Here is a 24,128-nt window from a genome sequence, read left to right on the forward strand (position 1 = left end):
GCATCCGAGCTCTTTGAGCTCTGCCCCAAAGAACAGAAGAAGGAAGGTTTCTTCTATCAACGGCGTGAGGCCAAGTGGAAGACTGTCCTCTCGGTCCTGTTACTTGACAACATCTAGGACGAGGGGCTGTCGCTCCTGAAGAACCCGTCCACGACCCCTGCCAACAGAGACCAGTATGAGAAGAAGTACTGGGTCCCAGATTCCGCCCCTTTGTGCCTTAGGGCGCAGCCGACCCCTGATTTGGTAGTCTCGGCAGCAGACAAGAAGAAACCGGTGGGGGTTACGGCTTCAACTTCACCTCCCCGCCGGACGGCTAGGGGAAGAAACTGGACGCCATGGGACGACGGGTCATCTCGTTGGCGGCGACGACGATTAAGGCGGCCAACGCCCTAGCGATTGTGCCCCGCTATGACAGGGAGCTTTGGTTTAAGATCGCTCCTCTACTGGACTTCCTCCCAGACGACAAGAGGGCGGAGGCCCTGGAGATCCTGCAGGAAGGCTAGGTGGTGTCAGACCACGCCATAACGGAAGCCACGGACATTGCTGACACTGGTTTCCACCAGTTGGGCAACAGTGTTTGGGCCTCATTACACGGATGGCGGTAAGGATTTACCGGTACCGGTAAAATACCGGTACCGGTAAATCCTTACCGCCTTACTACGAGGTCCCTTTGCGGGTTGGGGGATTTAACGCCTGCTTTTTGCAGGCATTAAAAACCAACCCGCAAAGGGACCCAGGGAGATAATTGCGGTACCGCAATTTGCGGTACCATAATTAGTGCCTTCCCCATTCCCATTATGCCCTATGGGGCAAAAATGGGAATGGGTAAGGGCAATGGTGGAAGGGGGAATTACCGCCCCGCCAACCTTGGAATGGGGCGGTAATTCCCCTTTCCGCCAAGGCGGTGCCGGTATTTTACCGGCATGAACCATGGCGCTAGTAGCGCCATGGTTCTCCGTCATCCGTGTAATGAGGCCCTTTGTCTTCGACGGCATGGTTGGCTCAAGGCGACCGATTTCCGCCAAGACGTGCAAACCAGAGTTTTGGACATGCTGTTTGGCAAGAAAGTGGATGAGTCACTGCAGGCCATCAAGGCCGACACAGAGATGGCTCGGGCCTTGGGAGTTTTGCAGCAATGACTGCCGCCCTTTCGGAACTCCGGAGGCAAGCAAGGTGCCTCCAAAGAATACGGCGGTGGCTCCTCAATGTACCGCCAGGCGGCCCGCTCCTCATTGCAGAAGGCCTACAGAGGATGCGGCAAGTCAGGAGGATCTCGTCGTCATCGCCATGGAGGCCAAGGTGGCAAGGCCACTGCCAAGCAGGACTGAACAGGCCGTAGCGTCGGGCCCCCACCTGAGCACCCCAGTGGGAGGCCGGCTGGCGAAGTTCGTCAGCGTGTGGGAGTCCATCTCCACCGACCGATGGGTGCTGGATGCCAAGGCCCACGGACACACTCTCGAGTTCCTAAAAAAAGTGCCCCTGCATTCCACCCGTGGCCAGGAAGGAAAACCACGTCCCTCAACTGCTGCTGGAAGTAAGGGCGATGCTGAAGAAAGGAGCCATCAAGCTCGTCCCAAAGAGGCTCCGGGGCTCCGGAGTGTACTCACGATACTTCCTCGTAAGAAAGAAGACCGGCGGTTGGCGACCCATCCTGGCCCTGCGTCGTTTAAACAAGTACATCAAGGCCCGAGGTTCTGGATGGTCACCCTCCAGCACGTGCTGGGGCAGCTGGAGGAAGGCGACTTCCTATCGTCGCTGGACTTGGAGGATGCCTACTTTCACAACCCCATTCTAAAAGGACATCGAAAGTTTCTCAGATTCGTAGTCCAAGGACGGCACTACCAGTTCAAGGCCCTTCCTTTCGGATTGAAGTCGGCGTCCATGGTATTCACCAAGTGCCTAGCACCAGTGGTGGCGTGGCTGAGCCTGTGCCTGCAGGGGATTCACGTCTACCCCTACCTGGACGATTGGCTCATCCGAGCAAAGACACCATCGGGCACACAGCGAAGACTGTCCAACTGCTCACGGATCTGGGATTCTCCATCAACTTCTCGAAGTCCCACCTGGTTCCGTCGCATGGCACTGTTTCTGGGAGCCAAGCTCAACACAGTAGCGTGATTGGCCTCTCCATTAGAGGAAAGGACGAAGGCCATCCTGGGCAAGGTGCAGCGGCTGTTGGCCTTGGACGTGGCCAGGGTGAGGTCCATCAAGTCCCTTCTCGGCATTATGTCCTCACGCATCTACCTAGTGCGCTGTTGGATGCAAGCGGCGGGCAGCTTCGAAGACAGGATCTCGCTCAACGAGACCTTCCACCAAGCGATCCGGTGGTGGGGCACGCGCGTGCATCTGGCGGCGGGTTACGGACTTCCAGACCCCGGCACATCAGGATACTGTGACGGATGCCTCCTTGGAGGCATGGGGAGCGCACACCGGAGATCTCCACGCAAGAGTGCTTTGGCTCCCGTAGGAGAGGTCACTACATATCAATGTCCTGGAGCTCCGAGCTGTGTTCTGGGCCCTCAGGTCATTCCTTCCGTCCCTCAAGGGCAAGGTGGTGAGGATCTTCACCGACAACACCACCACGATGTTCTACATCCGGAAGCAGGGAGGCACCAGATCCCCAGCCCTATCCAAGGAGGCCCAGGATCTGTGGCACTGGGCCGTTGCCCATGGGATGTTTCTGGTGCCCTTCCATCTGGCAGGAATAAAGAACACCATCGCCGACTGACTCAGCAGGGAGCTGCCCTCGTGCCACAAGTTCGAACTGCAGCAGGATCAAGTGGATCGGCTATTCCAACGATGGGGTAATCCCCAGATCGACCTATTCGCGACGGCGACAAACACCAAGTGCCGGAGGTTCGCCAGCAGGTTTCCCAAGGTGGGGAGCATGGGCGATGCCTTCTCATTCCCCTGGGACGGCCTGTTCCTGTATGCGTTCCCACCGTTGCTGCTGCGACTCATCAACCAACTCAAGCGGTCCCTCGTTGCACCGGCGTGGCCGAGACAGATCTGGTTCCCGGACCTTCTGGACTTGTCAGCGTCCCACCCAGTCAAACTGCCGATGGACGCGATCTCCTTGCCAGAGAAGGAGGCGCCATTCTCCATCACGACCCGGAGTCGCTGAACCTGCAGGCATGGCTCCTGCAGCACTAGAGTTTGGAGGGTACGATATCCCGACGGAATGCAAGGAGGTGCTTGCAAAGGCCAGGGTGTCCTCAACTCTCAAGTGCTATGGGCACAAATGGAAGAGGTTCTCTGTCTGGTGCCGGGCACAGAAGATTAACCCTCTGCGGATTACGGCCCCTCAAGTGCTGCCATACTTATTGTCGCTGGCCAAGGTGGGGCTGGCCCATGCCTCCGTCAAGATCCATCTGGCGGCCATATTCTGCTATACCAGAATTCCGGGGCGCTCATCCCTGTGGTCCCATCACCTTGTGAAGGAGTTCATAAAGGGACTGTTCCGATCGTTCCCGTTGGTGAAGACTCCAGCCCTGGCATGGGAGCTCAATGTGGTGCTGACCAGGCTCATGGGGCCGCCATTCGAGCCTCTGCATTCGGTGCTGTTGAAGTTCCTGTCATGGAAAACAGCGTTTCTTGTGGCCATCACCTCCGCACGACGAGTGGGAGGGATCCAGGCCCTCTCCTGCAAGCCACCATACCTGACTTTCCACGAGACGAGGGTGGTGCTGAGGACTTACCCCTCCTTAATGGCCAAGGTGCCGTCGGACTTCCATCTAAATGAGCCCTTAGTGCTACCTGTTTTCTTCCCGTCGCCTTCGTCGCCGGCCGAGAGGACTTTGCACTCGCTGGATGTAGCTAGAGCACTGAAGTTCTACCTGGAATGCACAAAGAGTTTTCGGAAGACATCACAGCTGTTTGTGAACTTGGGACCTGTGAACCAAGGGAAGGCCCTCTCGAAGGCTTCCATTTCCAGGTGGCTCTCCGGCTGCATCATGCATTGTCACCGGCTGGCAAACCGACCGTTGCCCGGCTGTCATAGAGAGCCCATTCAACCAGAGTGATCGCTGCTACCACAGCGTTCCTATCTGGTGTGCCCCTGCTGGACATCTGCAGGGCTGCTACGTGGTGGTCGACGCACACCTTCACGAGATTCTACTGCGTCGACTGGGATTCCAGGGAGGAGTCCAGAGTCGGCCAGGCAGTGCTGCTCAACCTGTTCGATTGAAGGTGGGCCTGGTGAGGAGGTAAGAGATGCTTAATGTTGAGTTGATGAAATGCTTAATGTTGAGCCTTGCCGCCTCCCGTGGTTGGGCATGTGTGTACTGCTATGTATTCTTGTATTCATGAGCATGTGAATCCATGCCAGACCCCATGCTGGAGAAGGAACAAGTTACTTACCTGTAACTGTTGTTCTCCAGCATGGCTCTGGCGTGGATTCACATGCAAAGGCTCCCTCCTACCCCTCTGTGGCTCTTCACTTGGTCCTACTGCCACTTTACATGCTACCAAATCTGAGGATGGCTGCTGGAGGAGGGGCTTAGGCAGAGGGCGGTCATTGGCTGGGGGCAGTATGACCCAGAGACCAGTGATTGGTTATTTGGAGAAAGACAGTTCAGAAAAAACACTGAAGCTGATTTTTTTCTTTACCGAGGATTCCCAGCCTGACGACGGGGAATATTCATGAGCATGTGAATCCATGCCAGACCCATGCTGGAGAATAACAGTTACAGGTAAGTAACTTGTTCCTTACACCTACATTTGAGAGTCTCGTATAGTGGGAGAGAGGTCCAGGCTCCACACCACAGCCGGTTTCACAATATAGTAGGCCGAGATAGATGTCACACCTAAGCCTGAGAGTCCTGCATAGTGATAGAGAGGCCTATGTTTCACAATACAGTAGGTTTCACAATATAATAGGCAGTGATGGAGGCTATACCTAAATTTGAGAGTCCTATATAGTGGCAGAGAGGCCGAGGTTTCACAATACAGTAGGTCTCAGAATACAACAGGCAGAGATGGCGGCTACACCCAAACCCGAGAGTCCTGCACAGTTGGAGAGAGGCCCAGGCCCCACAATACCATAGGTTGCACAATACAACAGGCAGAGAAGGTGCCTACACCTCGATTTGGGAGTCCTGTATAGTGGGTGAGAGGCAGAGATGGAGGCTATGCATTTTGAGTACGGGAGAAAAAAAAACACATCAGGGTATGAGAGTCCTGTATAGTGGGAGAGAGGCCTAGGATTCACAATGCAGCAGGTTTCACAATATAATAGGCAAAGATGGAGTCTATACCTAAATTTGAGATTCCTGTGTACTGGGATACAGTCTTATGTTTCGCTATACAGTGGGTTTCACAATATAATGGGCAGAGATGAAGGCTATGCATTTTGAGTGCAGGAGAAAAAAGACATTGAGGTATGGGAGTCCTGTATAGTGGGAGGGAGGCCTATGTTTCACAATGCAGTAGGTTTCACAATATAATAGGCAGAGATGGAGGCCACACCTAAGCTTGAGTGTTCTATATAGTGGGAGAGAGGCCTAGGTTTCACAATATAATAGGTAGGGATTGAGGCTATACCTAAATTTTGAGAGTCCTGTATAGTGGGAGAGAGGCCTAGGTTTCTTAATACAGTAGGTTTCACAATATAATAGGTTGAGATGTTATAGGAATGTTTAAAAGGAAGGCTTGTCATAAGAGTGATGACAACTTTGCTGAATTGTGTCATAATTCACAAATTTCAAATGTGTACGTTAATCTTTTAAATGATCAGGAGGCTAATGTCCTGTTCTTTCTCCAAAATGTAGCATTAAATTGGTTAAAAGTTGGTGTTGAATTTTGTAGTAATCTTTCAAGTTCGGACTGGAGTTTTCTGTAGCGATGTTTGTGCACAGTCTGCTCACATTACAAAACAACTTGGTTGCTTAGTCATCATGTTTGTATTCAAATTTAGTAGCAGTCTATTGTGAGGGGACAAGGCAATCCAAAAACCGAACAGTAAAAATAATCTAGAGGAGCAATAATCGTTGCACCTCTTTGCAAAGGAAAACACGGTCTATTCCATGCAAAAATGTATCAGTCGTTTCTGTTTGTTTATTTATTTGTTTGTTTATTTATTTATATTGCGGCCCAGACCCAAAGGTATCAGGAGCAGAGGTTACAAGAAGACTTGCAGCTTAGGTTGCACATGGCATATATACAGATCAAGAACTCTAAGAAATACAGTTACATAATAGCTCGTAAAGCGAGTAGGAAATACAGGAAAAACACTATACAGGCAGTTAGATAACAGCACTCAGAAATCTATTTACAAAACAATATGGTAGGTGACAGGGGTCTTACTGGTCATAGACTTTAAGCCAGTTGATGAGATTCTATCTGAAGTTCATGTATGGTTGATCCGCTCGTAGGGATGGGGGCAAGGAGTTCCAGAGCTGAGCAGCTTTAACAGGAAAGCTGCTGCCCCCAACCTTGGATAGCTTAAATCTTGGGACAGTAAGGCAGTTAGTGTTAGCTGTTCTAGTGGGCCTAATCGAGGATTTTCTGCAGAATCTCTCATTGAGGCAACAAGGGGCAGCATTATTCAGACATTTATAGCTAAGCGAGGCTGATTTCAGCCAGATTTTGTCTCTGGTGGAAAGCCAGTTGTTTTGTCTTCTGATCTCAGACATGTGCTCTCTCCTTACAACGCCAAGGGCAGCTCTAAGGGCATTATTGTGGATTGTTTGAATTCTTCTAGTAATGTACTTATTGGACCCAATGTAGATGGAGTTACAATAGTCCAATTTGGACAGGATGAGGGCTCTAGCAAGGATAATGCAACTATTCTTAGATACAAATGGTTTGCCAGCACTTGTTTTGTGAATGTGAGAGTAAAATCGGGGTAAAAGCCTAAGGTGTTTACCTCTTTGGCAACTTTAATAGAGTTGCCGTCGATCATAAAGGAGGTGTATTCGTGGCCTAGCCTTTTGAGGTTAGAGGTGGTGCCCAGGATGATGAGTTCAGTTTTGTCATCATTCAGGCATCGACCATGTACTGTCGTCCATGCCTGGATGATGAGGTAGACACTGTTCACCAAGGCCAAATCCTTGCCATAATCTCCAGAAAGTGATAGGAGAATCTGGGTATCATCTGCATAGTTAGTGTAGGTGATACCAAGATGGTCCAGCTCATCGAAAAGGGGCTTGGTGAATATATTGTAAAAGGTGGGTGAGACACAAGATCCCTGTGCCACTCTGCAAGTGATAGGGATAGGGTCTGCAACTGCTGAAGGTGAGAAGACTCTCATGGTCCTGTTACTTAAAAATGATTCAATCCAGACTATGGCTTTCTTGGAAAAATGCACGGCTGAGTCCAAGTGGCTGCATAAGACCTTGTGGTGAACAAGGTCAAATGCAGCTGAGAGATCAAGGAGGAGAAGTAAGGCTGATTTTCCCTTGTCCCTGAGCTCATCAATTTGAGCCTAGAGGTCAATTAGTGCAGTTTCCGTTCCATGATGTGGGCGGAAACCTGATTGGCAAGCTCCTAGTAGGTGGTTAAGTTCCAAGTACTTCTGGATTTGTAGGTAGGCAACCTTGTCTATTATTTTGAGGAGAAATGGCACCCTAGTGAAAGGCTGGTAGTTTGTTGGCATGGATGGGGCTAGAGTCTGTTTTTCAGGAGTGGGAGTACCCATGACTCTTTGAGGTTACTTGGGATGGTAAGAGGCAATAATACGCTTCGATATGAAGGGTGCCAGATCCCTTGCTGCGTCCTTAATGAGTTGGGCTGGGCATTGGTTGCCCTGGCAGTTCGAAGGTTTAAGTGACAGTATGACTTTTTCAGCCTCAAGAATAGAGATTTTAGAGAAGCTGAAGCAGGTTGAAGGGTTATGAGTGGATGCAGTGGTGTTGTTGGGATGGGTCAAGGTAGATAGAGAAGCTTTTATTTTGCGATTTTGTCCTGAAGGGTGGTAACTTTATTAGCTGCAGCATGCTGAATATTAGTGCACCAGGTTTTGTCTTTCGTGCAGGTGTCTTGTAATGGGATAGGTGTTTCTAATTCTTTTAAAATTACGAATAGTTGCTTCATGCTGGAGTTAGAACTGAACTGTAGAACTGAACTGACATGGAGCTTTTCTTATCTCAAGACGTTACAGGCTATATAGCAGAGAAACCCCAAATTAACAATACTGTGCATAATAACAAGTACAACATAATCCCACCACCCTCATTGGTTACCACCAATAGAACATGCTAATCCCCCCACCCCCTGGATTCCCTGGAGTCCCTGGACTAATTCACCACATCTAATCCAAACCTATTCCCTTAGACATGTGTTGCCCTACATCATCAATTGCAAATCCAGGCACATGATTTGTGGTTTACCCTTATTGATACATTCATAAATTGAGATTGTTACGTGATGTGCAAACCTCCTTTCCAGTTGCGATCAATGTAAACTGGCGAGGCAACTCTGCTTTGATAAACGGTGCAACCAAGCTTCACCCCAACCTTGTACTAAATGTGTTGGCAGCACCTTTGCTCCTCCTACCCAAATCATGCAACATTCCAGACACTGCTCCCCCTTATCTTCTTCCAACCCCTGGTGCCCAATAATGATGTGACTAGGGTACCACTCTTGAGTCTGAATTTCAGCAATTTATTTATTGTTTTATGTATGCTTGTAATTCATATGGGATTACCGCTCTTAGGTGAGGGCAGTATTGCTTTAAATCTCCTATTTGTGCCTTGGCATTGCACACCGTTATGCCCTATTGTCTTGAATGTGACCTTCAAAGGGTGCATGTCTTCCTGCTCTTCGTTCAGATAGCATTCCATTCCCACCACGTTCAGACCCTGCAGCTGGATACAATTAATTCTTATCTGTGCACCATGGGTGCCTCTTACCCCGGCTACTCTCATGAGAAACGGGAAAGGGGGTTTGTTTTTGGAGCTGAGCTAAACAGAGCATCTGCTTCACATCTATTCTATTCTATTCATCATGTGCTAGGCCTTAACATCCAAAATGGCGACACTTCTGCCATGGTAAACACACTAACCTTGCTTCTAGCACAATACCTTGCTGACTCCATCTTCTATCTGTTTCAACTCTTCCTGCACATTTCACTACACAACATTACTAAAACATTACTAAAATACAACTAAACTCAGGGCCTGTAATACTGCCATATCTATGACCTCTGCAACTGCAACATGAATACATGTGTTGCTCGTTCTGTGTTGCTATATGTGAGTATCTAATATGTATCAAACCTAACTACGACAACACATGCCCCTGCTGCAGCATAAACTTCAGTCTGCTCCCATGATGGTACATTCCAATAGGTTTAGCTCAGCCTGAACCTTTTTGCCTGGCTGGGACACTGTATGTACATTCCAACACTATTAAGTTATGCATGGTCTGAATGTGGTGCATTAAACTCAGCATTGTTTGTGCTTATCCTCTGCACACATTCAGAGACAGAGGGCCTCAATATAAGTCTGGCGGGAACCCGCCGGTGCTACAGGCGGGTTGCAGCCAGACTGAAACATTGTTTCTGCCCCTTGAGATCCTGGTGCCACTGGGACATTACAAACCCCGGCGGCCCGGGACATCACGTGCTGGAAAATGTTTTTCCCCATTCTCATAGAGTCCAATAGGACCCTATGGCAGGGGGGGACATGGAAGCACCAGCCCTGTTACTAATGGTGCCAGTACTTCCGTGACCACTGTGCCTACCGGGGTTGCTGCGCCCTGCAGGTGAGGCTAGCCGGGCACAGAGGACCCGGCAGGCATAGTTGTAGTCTGCCAGTCCACAATTGGTGCTGGTACGTTGCTACCAGCACCCTTCATTCCGGACCGGCAGACTTGTAATGACACCCAAACCGTTTGCTTTAGGCATTTTTCTTTTTATCGAAGTAGGGCACTTTATCTTCATAGAAAGGTCTGATGATGAAACTAGCTTTGTCACAGGCAAGGACCCGAGGGCGTAAGAGAGCCAGAGAGTCAGGTTAAAGTTTTGTGAGGGAACAACACTTCTCCCCCATTGGCCACAACATTAGAAATGACTACTCCCATGTCATAAACTTCACGACCTCCCATACCTTTAGATATTTTCTGAATAGTTCCTTTTTGAGTCCCCATCCATACCCTAACACATCATTCTGCCTCCTTAAGTACTTGCTCCCTACCATCACAAGGACAATCCTTCTGTAAACATGTTTTCTCTGTCAGACTGGTGTCTGTCTCTTCCTGCCGCTGGTTGATGTATCATGTATTACCCAGGCCATCTTGCGTCGTGGCCCCTGGGAGGTGAGTGTCCCCTTCGTGCTCTCTGCCTTCAGCTTCGCGCCTTCTGCCGTTTTTGCAGAGGTTTTTCTCCTTCCACCCCGCCCCCTTTCCAGGTCTCTGGCTCTATTTTCGCTCCTTTCTGCAGTTTTTTCTGCCTTTTTCTCGACTTTCACCCACTTTCCAGGCCTATGGCTCAATTGTCGTTCCTTTCTGCCGTTTCTTCTGCTTTTTCTTGACTTTCACCCCCTTTGCAGGCTTCTGGCTCTATTTTTGCTCCTTTCTGCCATTTTATTTTCTTTTTCTCGACTTTTACCCCCCTTTCAGGCCTCTGGCTCTATTTTCGCTCCTTTCTGCCGTTTCTTCGGTTTCTTTTCAACTTTCTACCCCCTTTCGAGGCTTCTGGCTCTATTTTACGCTCCTTTCTGCCGTTTTCTTTTCTGTTTCCTTTCAACCTCCACCCCCTTTCAGGCCTCTGGCTCCATTTTGCTCCTTTCTGCTCTGTCTCAGTTTTTCTCCTTTCATTGATCACCTTTGTTCACCTTTCTAGGCCTCTCCTGTACCAGTTTTTCTCTGGTGACGTCTGCTCTGCCCTCTTTGCCGCCCCCTGCCCGCCTCCCCTTCCCCTGATTGGGACCACCTCAGATGGAGTCTAAACCTCCTTTCTGGGACCAGGATGATTCAGCCCATCTTGCGTCGTGGCCCCTGTGATGTGAGTGTCCCCCGTCTTGATCTCTGCCTTCAGCTTTGCTCCTTCTGCCGTTTTCTTTCTGTTTTTTTCGCTCCTTTATACCACCCCTTTCCAGGCCACTGGCTCCATGTTCGCTCCTTTTTGCTGTTTTTATTTTTTTCTTGACTCTCACCCCCTTTCCAGACCTCTGGCTCAATTTGGTTCTTTCTGACATTTGTTCTGCTTTTTATCGGCTTCCACCCCCCACAGACATTACAATTACTGATTTACTAATTGTTCTGCCATCCGAAAACCCGAGAAAGTCAGTTTAAAAGGCAAGCATGCATTTTGCAAGAGGGTTCCAGCTACCATGGTTTCTGCAAAGCACCCTGTTGTGTGGATTGGGTTCATGTTGTAGTTGCAGTTTTAATATTGTACCTTTCTACGTGCGTGAAGATTTACTATGTATACATTCTAAACAACTGTAACACTAAAAGTAACATATCCCACCCATAATGAACCGCACTTGGCACGTATGGATTTGCAACATTGCACCAAGTTTTCTGCCATCCCCCGTCATCAATACAGTGCATACAACATGAATCAATCCTAATGATGGGGACCTTCACTTGCCACCCCAACATCCATGTGTGCTTTTTTATTTCTTTGGATTTGGATTATTCTTTGGGTAATGGGTTTGGTTGATTAATTTAGAATATATTTATTGGAAACACAGTGTGAAGCTGAATTGATTCTAGGATTCAACTCACAATGCAGATGGGGCAACGAAGCCTTTAGTATAATTAAGATATCTGTGAAATTCATAAATCGACAGTGCCAGGGGATGAAGACATTAACTAAGCAAAAGCAAACTGAGGGGTGATCAATGAGCAGCAACCCAGGAAGAGTGGCCGTGGACCATTTATTGGGATTCCAGCCATCTTGGTGTGATAAACCCACAGTAAAATGTCATGCTATTCCATTCTGCCCTTGCTGCCTATATGTAGTGACAGAAGATTAAAACAGCCTATTATTTAATAAATCAACTTCGGACCACCCCAGAATGACAGCATGTTGTAGTGCCTTTGTTGTAGAAACAGCATAGGGAGAGGGCCATTGCTTAATCCGATAAGATTAAATAATTATTATATATTGTCTTGTTGTTTACCAATGATTAGTGGTCCACTGTCCCGAACTGCATCCCCCGGAGAACGGATACTTCATTCAGAACATCTGTAATAACAATTTCGATGCAGCCTGTGGCATTCGATGCAACAATGGATTTGATCTAGTTGGGAGCAGCATCCGGCTTTGTCAACCGAATGGAGTGTGGTCAGGATCAGAGGCTACGTGCAGAGGTAGGATTGTACTCAAGTGTAATCTTTTCATCTTTTATTTTGCAATCGTTTTTGCAAAAGTAAAACAATAACATAATCAGGGAAATAATGGCTATCGGAAAACCTTACAAAATGTAGTAATTTGCTGTTTACTTTCAAAGAAAACATGATTAGACTATAATAACGCTGTAGAATTTGTCTTTAATTCGTTTTATTAAAAACATCTGAAGGACATCCTCCAACTCCTTGCCCCAGTCTGCTCTTCTTGAGTGAAATTAGGGAAATGTTATGTACTGTTCATCCTTCATTCAGATGCCAGTCTGAAACACCCTGGCCCACACATCGCAATACTCTGCAACAGCTGCTCCTTTTTCATTATTGGGTTATACGTGACAGTTAATCAGCATTTCAAATGTGAAAGTAAACTCCATTGTAAACAAAATCTGTAAAGAGAATCTACACTCTTATTTATTTATTTTAATTTGTATAACGCGCCACATCCCCATGGGCCTCAGAGCGCACATAGAGGACTAACAATGGTCAGGCAGGGGGGGAGATCAGGGGAAGTGAGAGGATACTAGGTTCAGCCTGGGTTGAGGGGGCATCGGAGTATATTATTGTATATATTATGGTATATTGTGTTTACATCAGAGTATATTATTTGTTAATTCTGAAGTATAAAATGTGTCTCGGTTCATATTACGAACACAAACACAAACATATGCATTGGTACAAGTGGTGCATGTTTGCAGGAAGTCGGTTGTTTCAGTAGTATGCAAATGACCGTCTGCAGATTTCTCTTGGGTTCCATGCCAAAGGCATTGTGTCTATGAGCAAGTTGCTCATGGTATATTGCCAATGAGCAAACTGCTGAATGGCAAAGCTCAAACAAGAAGGCTGTTCGATGGGACTAGCTCAGGGGCCACTTGTTCAAGGCATCTTGTCCACTAGAAGCTTAAGAGCGATTACCCACGGATCCACATGGATTTTCAACTAACTTGTCTGAAACATGTTAAAATCAACCTTCAATTACTCTCAAAACTTTGTGACAGTTTATTTTGTATTAAATAAAGGTATGCAAAGTCTGCCAGTGATTCATCCAGTATGGGATCCTAGAGGCACTCCATAAGATTGACAAGTTTGAATTGGACTTAAGGCATTTTTTAGGAGAAATGCTTTAAGAAAATGTTTATCTGATACATTCGATCTTGTCATCAAAGAAAGTTTTACATTTCTTGCCACAATCTTTGGGAGAAACAAACTCGACAAATGGGCTGTCCGACCGGTGTTTTCCTTCACACTGTGGGAGAAGAGACCATCGCTTTCCAATCCCAATAATTTGGAACTCAGAATACTTCCATTCTTAATATTTTAGGAGCAAATCACTTATATGACAAAACAATGGTATGGAACAGTTACTTAAGAAGAATTTTCGAAGTAGGCTGCTCTCTGCTTTTCAAGCCTGAGAGGAACAAGGTGGATGACAAATTAGCAAATGGATTTGTAAAATCCACAACTTGGCAATAATGAGTGTGGGAGTGGGATCTGCGACATAGTTAAGGAAACTCTAAATACTGTCAGCACATTTAAGTATACTGCTAGGGCTGCACAATTGGAAGTCATTTTCTAAACATAGTGCTATCAATGAAATTCTTTGACTTTGCACCTCATATTTTTGGGAAGTTTTATAGGGACATTTTCTGGGCATAAAAATGCCCAGGATGGCCTACTCTGTTTGACATAATGAAGAACACGTTTGGACCAAATCTTGCTTGCTGAGTCCACATTGATTTCTTAACCAGTCATACATCTTTGAATACATCCTTTGTTAAGTAATCAGAGCTAGATAGACTGCATTGAGTGTCATATCTCCAGCAGTTCTCCTACTTATGAGCTCTATCTTCAGAACATTGTTGTTTGCTAGGTATTTGCCTCACGTAACATCCTGTTTGCTGCTAGGAATTGTGAATATTCTTTGCCATACATTAACACAAATGTGCATTATTAAAAGAAAGATTACAATGTCTATTCTTTAAATATATTGTCTGCGTACCCACGCAGAAGGGGGTCACAGGGGCATGATAAAGAGAACAGCAGGGTATAGGGACAGGGTAGAAGGTGGAAATCAGAGTAAAGAGGGGAATGTAGTGCCAAATCAGTTTTCTGAAGTTCAGGATTTTGAAGGACAATGAGCCCACATGGACAACTTAAGATAGACAATAGGGATTCAGGACAATGGGTGTGCACAGCACCAGGTTATACTTATTGACACATAACTCAAGAATATTGGGGGATAACTACTGTCTGAGCCTCTAAAGCTTAAACATTAATCTGTAGATATTTGCACCTGTCTGGATTGATACCTGTTTGTAACAAGGTTTCAGATATAATCAGAGCTTTTTCACATGTATTATTTAATCTTAATGGACATGGTCACATGGCTATTCCTGTAGTTCGGGACCCTAAAGACCAAGTTAAAGGTTGAGTATTTAACACGGTTTATGGGCCTATAACATCCAGTATTACCCATGACTGTGGCCCATAAAGCTATTATAACGCACATTACTGTTGATACTATATGGTATATATAGGCATAAAGAGATTGTTAGTACATACATCTGACTCAGCCTTTGCAGGATATTGGCTGCGGGTACACCCCACGTTGCTAGTAGCCTTTTGCAGCATTCCAAACAAACAGGATGCTATACAAATCAATTGTTGGGATATATTGGTTCTTATAGCTGCAGACTGTCCAAGGAGAATGCTCTTGGAGCACCCCAAGGGTTATAATGAATGACAACACCTGCACTTTTTTTTACAGAACACAAATCTAAGATCAGGGGAAAGATATCCGGTTCATCCAGTTCAGAGGTCCGTTCATACTTGCAAAACTGAGCAGGTATAGAATCATTTTTCCTTACTAGAGATTAATGAGGTAGGGATATTAGTGGATCATCTAAAACCTATGTTCTTTGCCAAATATCCATGTCAGACATAGAAGTTAAAAGAATGTTTCTCTGTAACACAGTGCCGGTTTGCAGACTCCTCTAAAATTGGACATGTACACCCTTTATTAAAAAATGGTAATCTTGATGGTAATCTTTTAGCTAACTATAGAGCTGTTCCATCTGTTCCATTCTTGGGAAGGTTTCTAGAAAAAACGGTATCTGTTCAGTTGAATGATTGGATTAGATTGCAGGACTTATTAGCTGCTACCCGATCATGCTTCCGACCAGGGCATAGTACAGAAACCACAACATTGCAAATTTTAGACTATATTAGGAGGATGTTAGATGAGAGCACTTGCTGCGTTTTGACTTTATTATATTTGACAGCAGTATTTGATACTATTGATTAAGAGGTCCTCAATATATTGAAGCAAGGAAATGGACACAGTACTTAACTGGATTGATTCCTTTTTCAAATATAAGTGTCAACTAATTTTAATCAATCAGGAATGCTCATCCCCGGACTCTGTTCCCTTTGGAGTACTGCAGGGGTCACTTTTATCACTGCCGCTTTTTCACCTCCATATGGAGCCTCTAGGGGATATCATAGCTAAACATAATGTCTGCATGCTTTAATATGTGGATGATAGCAGAGACCTCCACCAAGAACCTCAATAAATAACAACTCACGCAGAACAACGCCCCCACGGCTGTTTGGGGCCTCAAACGCTCAGAGCACTTCTCCCAAATCCTACGCAAAGCCCCATGGCTTCCCGTCAAAGCACGCATTGAATTTAAAATACTTTCCACCACTCACAGCTGCCTATTTCACGCACTGCTTCTCCAAAAAACCCAATCTGCGAACCCTAAGCTCAACCTCCTCCATTTCACTTACTACACATAGATTCCCCAGAAAACGATCAGTGGGATCCTGCTTCACTCTCATCGCCCCCACATTATGGAACACGCTTTCACCCGCAATCAGAAATTAACCATCCTACCTTGCATTCTTCAAACAAGTCAAAACCTCACCCTTTAACAAGTATTCATGATTATCTCTGTAACCCCTGTGAACCTAAACTCTGTACTGTACTGTAACTATGTATGTCATTTTAGCACTGTGATACCTCTGGGTACTGGGCGCGCGTAACAATTGAAATAAATAAATAAAAATTACCCAGCTTTATTTGAAATGATCAACCATATGGAGATTTGACGAGTGCCTACTGGATAAAGAGGGGTGGATGACCTCTTATTTTCTGAAGCTGAATCCCCATGAAACTGAATTTCTTCTATTTTCACCTGCAAATCCAGATTCTTCTTTTATAAAATATGTTTCAGGAAGCAAACATTTTAGGTGCCCCTTCTCGGTTGTTTTGTTTATCTGGATACACAACTCTCATTTACTAAAGATATCAATGCTATGGTAACGTCTGCCAATTTCCAGCTACTCTCATTAAGAGGAGTGATGCCTTTCATCCTGGAGTCTCACTTCCGTACTTTAGTCCAGTTATTGGTCATTTTTTGGATTGACACCGGCAATTCTTTTTTAACAGGGGTCCCAAAAAATACCCTGCTTGAAAATTTGACTGCATTACCCCCATTTTAATTAACTTGCACTGATTACCCATTGACTTTAGAATCCATTTTAAACTGTAATGCATTGTGCACAAAGCACTTTATGCACAATCCCCAGAGTATCTGGATCGAAAACTACAACTCTCTGGGGGCCTAGGAGGGCTGCCAAGCCAGGAGTGTTTTCAACTGGAGGCTCTAAGTTTTAAACGTTAGTTCACTCAGAAAAGCTCTTTCTGGGAGGTGGCCGTTAAACTTTGTAACTCACTTCCAAAAGCTATTTCACTGACTGAAAATTATCTTAAGTTGAGGAACAAAGTAAAAATAAATGGTGCTGGATACAGGCCTTTTAGATCTACAGGAATGTAGCTATACTCTTTCTTGAATTTCTCTGTTTTATGCATTTTTGAACGTTTATACAAATTCTGTATTTATATCATTTTTTATGAAATTGTAGGGTATAGGACGTGTTCAGGATAGGTGAATAGTATTTATTGAATTGCAGTTGTTACTTTGTTGTAAATGTGTTTTGTAAAGCGCTCTGATGCTCTAGTCAGTCATGCTCTCCCTATAGAAATAAATAAATAAATAAATAAATAAATACAATAATCTTCATTTACCCCACCTGAGGGCTGTAGTGGAGTTATGGTACTTGAAGACTGAGTAAAAGGCCTGTGCATAGAGAGCGTATTTCAAGAGTTAGATGGGCCCATAACTCCTGGTACGTCTCAAAGCCAATGTCTATAAGGCTATTATATACCACAAAAGGCACACTGTATATGAAGAGTTCAAACACTAGCTCAGAGTGGTGAAAGAAATGTAATTCATGTATTATTACATGATCACTTTCAGATACAGGATTGTGGTGATGAAGATTGCAGTAGACATTATAGGTGTCTGTTGCTTTAATTTTGGGACACTTGCTTCCATTAAGCTAATCCAGTCCTCTGGACCGGTTTCCCTGAAGATGTTAAAAGTCATATTTGAAAAATTATAGGCGGGGCACATTCAGTATGTGCTGCTGTTTATAATCTCTTCCTTGATCACACCTAGAGGTGATTTAGGGGGTATTGCCTTCCTAGGGAAATACTTCCTTCTTCAGTTTTATAATGGCAGCCTGCCAACTGCAGCGGAGATGAGGGAGGATTTATTGCAGACCCTTGGAAGGTAAACCCTGCATACCAAAGGATACAAAGGCTGCATAGGTTTCCAGCTGCTTCATTACCAGCATGACCTGCTTCTCTTTCGCTGCGACACTTGGCATACAGAGAAAGGTAGTTATGCTTCACTGTGAGCCGGTGCATGGGAACACAGTGTACAATCTGAAGGCTGGCTATGCAAGATCTGTGAGCTATATTGTCACTCATAGCCCGCTGGTTGACAAATGGGGTACCACTATGAGAGTTCCAAATATGTAATACTCATTATGATATTGCCTTTGACATCTAGTTTAGGGCAGTGCTCTCCGGAGATCCCTTTCTCTGAAATTTTGGTTGGAACCTCAGCAAAAACTTGAGCTAATGATCAGAGGAAGGCAGCGTTGAGAGTCCCTTAGTGAAAAGCCAAACCTCAGTGAAATATAGAGCAGTGATAATGAAACACATGGAACCAGAACAAAGGCATCAGTCCTGATTTCTGGCATCTGCATCTAGAGTCTGTTAATAAACAGAACATTTTGAAACTTCACTAGGAAAGTAGGCCCAGCTCCAGACGCAGCTGGATATCATTTCACTAAACTCAGTCTGAGCCCTTTTCTCTAATTCGCTTTGTTAAAACAATATGTTTGCTTTTGTTTGATTTCCAAAATGATCTATCGCATGCACACTTTTTCCGGAAATAGACAAAAGCAACATGTTATGTCTTATGTCTTCCCTGCCTTGGTCCTGCATGAATGCTTGCATGATAGAAGGCCTGGTGGAATGTATGCCTGTTCGAATGTTGTGGTGTGAGTGACCCTGTAAATTCCATGAATTTCAGTTTGAGTGAAGCAGCCTTTGAGAGCATAGGTCGGTGGATGTCTCTCCTATATCTCCGTACTTACTTACCCTTGGACGTACCTGTTGTATATACCTTGTCACTTGCAAAGTAATAAAGAAGTTCACTTCCCCATACCCAGTAACACAACACCAGCGATGAGTGGAGGAGGCTGGTTTGCTTTAATCTGACCAGTCGAAATTTATGAGGCTAGTACTAAGTGAATGTGGCTCTGAATCATGTATGCGTTCATTAGCTGATGACGTCACCAGGAAAAGAGTTGAACGTGTTTGATGAAGTGCCATCCAGCAAGCCTTCAGACACATTTGGTGATCACTCATCTATGGTGCTCCTCTGCAGTGAAAAGCAATTTGCAATATTATTTTTTTAAACATACTTTTATGCTGTCTTAAGATTCTGATGGCACAATATGTAGCATTTCTAACTTGTCCACTGATCGAAAAAGCTAGTCGTTGGCCTGTTCTTACTTAAAGGCATGAGTTGCGGTCTAAGGTACTTATATAGGAAAAAGTGACTAGGTGGCCAGGCCCCTTCAACTTCACCTTCTGCCAAATATTTCTTTTTTCATAAGCACCCTGGAAGACAGTGCTGGCCAATCAGCAAGCTCTGAATTTTGGCTTTATTCTCTGGTATAAGACTACATACCTCCCTCTACCCCATACCCACCTCACCCCTTTGCACCCACGTAGATCACACGTGGGTTAAGGGCATGTTTTACAAGAAAAAATAAATCTTACCTTGTGGCCTGACTCTGCACTTCTCTTCCCCAGTATGCTCTCTGTGTTGATGACGTCGCAGTCATCAAAATGGAAAACAGACTAGAGAAGGACCGCTCGTCGCCGAGCCGCAAGGTAAGATTTCTATTTTTTAAATGTAAACACCCCATAGCACCCACATATCAACTACACGGTTGCTAATGGGAATTAAACCGTCAGGGAAGAGATGAGCACCTGCAGTAATGGTCTGCCACCATATTAAAGGAATGGTTCGCCAAACAAATGTTATTGCAAAAAAGATGGGCAATAATAAAAAAAATAGATTAAATTTTGAGCAATGAGCAAATGAAGCTCAAAATTTACAAAAGGAAGCACATGGGGGCATCCATTTTGTGAAATCGATGCCCTCCTGTGCTTGCTTTTGCGGCACTAATGAAGGAAAAGCCAGCCAGCTGTATTAAACAAAAGCTACCACTGAGTGGCTTTTCCTTCATTGGTGCCGGGACTCAGAGGACTTTTCTGACTACCGGCAGAAAAGCTGCAGCTGCATCTCAGTAAGTGCAATTTTTTTTTTTTTAAATAAGCACTAGCTGCGTTTTTTTCTAAGTTTTCCAGGCTGAAGGAGCCCGGAAAACTTAAAAATAAAACTGCAGCTTTAAAAACGTATTTATGTTTACGGTAGCAACGTTATTGTGTTGGAAAACGCTGCGGTTTTTCTTTCTAAGTTCCTCAGGCTACTCCGAGATGGAAACCGCAGCATTTTCGAAACACAACTGCGTTGCGTTGCGTTATTCCCAATACCTTCCTCCATGCCCTTATGCAAACTCATGTTATCTCCCAGGTCTACAATTGAAATACTCTGAAAAAAATTGAAAAAGGCTGCCTGACCCATCATTGGAAAAGAGAAAATGTGCACCTCCTGCACTCATTCTCCATTAATTGCACTTATTCTAATCATCGGTCTCCATTCTATTCCAATATCCGAAACACAACTGCGTTGCGTTATTCCCAATACCTTCCTCCATGCCCTTATGCAAACTCATGTTATCTCCCAGGTCTACAATTGAAATACTCTGAAAAAAATTGAAAAAGGCTGCCTGACCCATCATTGGAAAAGAGAAAATGTGCACCTCCTGCACTCATTCTCCATTAATTGCACTTATTCTAATCATCGGTCTCCATTCTATTCCAATATCCTCAGTTATTTCCTAAACACATTTGTTTTCTAACATGGTGCAGAAAAGAGAGCAATGTGGTTATTGATAAACTTGAACCAATCAGAGTGAAGGGTTGTGTGAGAAAATGTGGAATCAGAAAAGAGGAAATTAAAAAAAAGGAAGGGGTGAAGAGGGTGGAAGAGGTGACTGTGGACTAGGAATGATGACTGAGAACTAGGGCTGGAGACTGAGGACTCAGAATGTGGACTGAGGAGAAGGAATGAGATCTGAGGGAAAGGAATGACTGAGGAGAAGGAATGATGGTTGATGGCTAGGAATGATGACTGGACACTAGGACTCATGGCTAGAATTGAGGATTGAGAATAAGTAATGAGACTGAGGAGGTGGAATGTCGGCTCAGGAGAGGCAGTGAAGACTAATGACTCAGAACTAGGAATTATGACTGTGGACTAGGACTGATTATTGACTCATAATGACAACTGAGTCTAGGACGGAGGGCTGAGTTCTAGGATTGAGGAGCAGGATTTATGAGTGAGGAGTCGGATTAATGACTGAGGATGGGGAAAGATGAAGGAGGAGGAGTAGTGATGACTGAGGTCTGGGAATTTTGACTATGGGCCGAGTAATAACATTGATGACCAAAGACTAAGAAGCATGATTGGTGAGTAGGAATGATGTGTGAGGACCTGGATTGAGGACTCATGACAAAGAGCTATGATTAGGCCTGAGGACTGAGAAATAGGAGTGAGGACCAGGGCTGATGATTGTGGACTAGAACTGCCAATTGAGGACTATGAATGAGGACTGAGGAGAAGGAATGAGTTCTGAGAAGAAGGATTAATGACTGATGACTAATATAACTGAAGCGTAGGAATGATGACTGGAGAGCAGGTGTGATGACTAAGGATTAGTACTGATGACTGAGGACTAGGATCTATGACTGGGACTGAGGACTGGAGCTGATGATTGAGAACCAGGGCTGTGAATGATGACTGAGGACAAGGAAAGATGGCTTAGGACTGCAGACTAGGACTAATGACCACACACTAGGAATGTTGTCTTTGGGACATGGCCGAGTACTGAGAAATAGTACTACTGATTGAGGATTGGGACTGATGATGGAGGAATGGGGCTAATGACTACGACTGCGGACATAGGAGAAATAATGATGACTAGGACTGAGGACTGAGGAGAAAGAAGGATCACTGAGGTCTAGGAATGAAAACTGAAGATTACGGCTGATGAATAAAGGCTAGTACCGATGAATCACATCTATGGACTAGGAGGGATGACTGAGGACTGGGACTGGTAACTAAGGTCTGTAAATGTAAAAATGCAGGGTAGAAGGAGAATGTCCTAAAATGGACAATGCCAATAACTGAGGGCTAGAGGACTGTTGACTGAGGGCTAGGAATGATGATGGAAGAGTAGGACAGATGACTGTAGAGTAGGAGTGATGACTGTGGACTAGGAGATAACTGAGAACTAGGAATGACGAGTAAAGACTGGGACTGGTGACAGAGGAGTTGGAATGATGACTGAGAAGTGGGACTGATGACTGGTGACTATCAATGATAACAGACAATTAGAAATCATGGACTAGGACTGATAACAGAGGACTAGAAATGATCACTGAGGAGTGGGACTGATCACTGCGGACTAGGACTAATAACAGAAGACTAGACGTTATGGCTGAGGTGTGGGACTGATCATTGTGACGTAGGACCGTTAAATGAGGAGTGGGAGGGGCAGAGCTAAGGATGTCCTAAAATAGACACTGATGATCACTGAGGACTAGGATCTATGACTGAGGAGTGAGGATAATGACTACAAACTAGAACTGACGACAAACACTGATGACTGAAGACTAGGAATCTTGACTGAGTGTTGGGGCAGTTGACTGAGAATAAGAAATGATGACGGAGGAGTGAGGGGTAGAGCTAAGGGTGTCCTAAAGTGGACCCTGCATACTTGAAGCAAAATTATAGACTGTTAAATCCTCGATTATTTGAAGACCATACCCTGAAACCTACATTTTCTTGGGGGCGTACACTTTTGAAATATCTAGCGACTGGCAATTTTGACAGGTTGGACATCATGTCATTGAATGAGTAGTCTAGGATCACATACTTTTGTTAAGGGGCGAAGTTGGGATTTGAGCTCAGACTGCAATATCTGCTGTTGACCACAGTGTTTCCAAGTTTATAATTCACAGCAAGGTGAAATTGTGAATGTTGAACTTTCAAAAACTAAAATAGCACTTGCTTTTGCCCTTACTTGGAAAGTACACAAACCACATAACAATCAGCATTACATATTTACAAAAATAACAGAATCAAGCCATGCAAAAGGAGAATGACTCTAGATTAATTTCCTACTAAATCAAGGGACTTATAAAAGTACCAGAATACTGAGTATGGTGAGCCTAGCAAAATCACATCTGAGTTTACTGCTGTATTTTAAAGCTTTAAATGCACCCAACATACATACTTGCAGATTGTTATGATGTTCAGAAGAACATTTGAAATTGTATAGAAAATAAAGCCATTTTTTTGTGTCAAATATTTTCATGATGTGCAGAATTCTTTTTTTGTTTTTGTTTTTTGGAGCGTGTAGAAATAAGCAACCATTGTCTGTGTAAAATAAGTAGGCATAAGCTAGCCAGGCGATTGGGGAACTTGCAGTCTCTTCCATCTGCAACAGCCTTCCACTCAAAGCAAAGAGAAGGCAATGAGCTGTACGATGCTGTCAATCTGTGAGTAACAAACCTTCTCACAGAATGCAGCACAGTAAGACGCAGTGAGATAAAATGTTTTGTCCAGGATCACTGCATCATCCGATGGCAAATCCCCAATATGAGCCTAAACACTTTCGTTCCACAGTTTGGGATTTAGTTACCTAATTACCTCTCCCCACTTACATTATATGCTCATTAGGGGTGGTTGAATGTTTTTATAAGCCTCATTTGGTGGAAACAAGCAATAGGTCTGCACCATAATGATGCATTTTTCATGTTTATAACTTGCACCTTTTTCAGGGCCGTTGTTCTGCAGCCCGGTAGGTGTTACTGTCACCCGAGTATATATATACACTCAAGTTTATCAACCTCAGATCGAGGAAACGCTGAGCCAGTCTAGCCAGAATTTGGTACTGTGATTGGGTCAATGAGCATAGATCACTGAAGTCAGTGCTTATCACACTGAGCTATAGTCTAAACCATTATGGCACACACATATTGTGTCCCAGGAGGATAGCTCAGCGGCAGCGTGCGACAGGAAGCAACAACAGGTTCGATCCCCGGATCCGCGCTTAGAAACCTCTGGGTGTTTAAGCACATTATAAATACGTAACTAAAACAAAACAAAAAAAACACAATTACGCAACTAAGAAAAACAAACAATTCCTGTAACAGCGCATCGATCCCTGCGGGCTGTGTGAGCGCTTTGTAAATGTAAAATAAATAAATATATTAATAGGCA

General features: G+C 44.9%; 1 protein-coding gene across 2 annotated transcripts in view; it reads left to right on the top strand.

The window, feature by feature from the left end:
* Positions 1-24,128, top strand: part of SVEP1 (sushi, von Willebrand factor type A, EGF and pentraxin domain containing 1) — a 1,471,106-nt gene that overhangs the window by 547,765 nt on the left and 899,213 nt on the right. For both annotated transcript variants that reach the window (XM_069630907.1, XM_069630908.1), the window contains exon 5: positions 12,079-12,258. In XM_069630907.1, the coding sequence (XP_069487008.1) occupies positions 12,079-12,258 (180 nt within the window). The remainder of the gene's footprint in view (positions 1-12,078; positions 12,259-24,128) is intronic.

This window comes from Ambystoma mexicanum, chromosome 6q (genome assembly GCF_040938575.1).
Source record: "Ambystoma mexicanum isolate Mex_15411 chromosome 6q, UKY_AmexF1_1, whole genome shotgun sequence".
NCBI lineage: Eukaryota > Metazoa > Chordata > Amphibia > Caudata > Ambystomatidae > Ambystoma > Ambystoma mexicanum.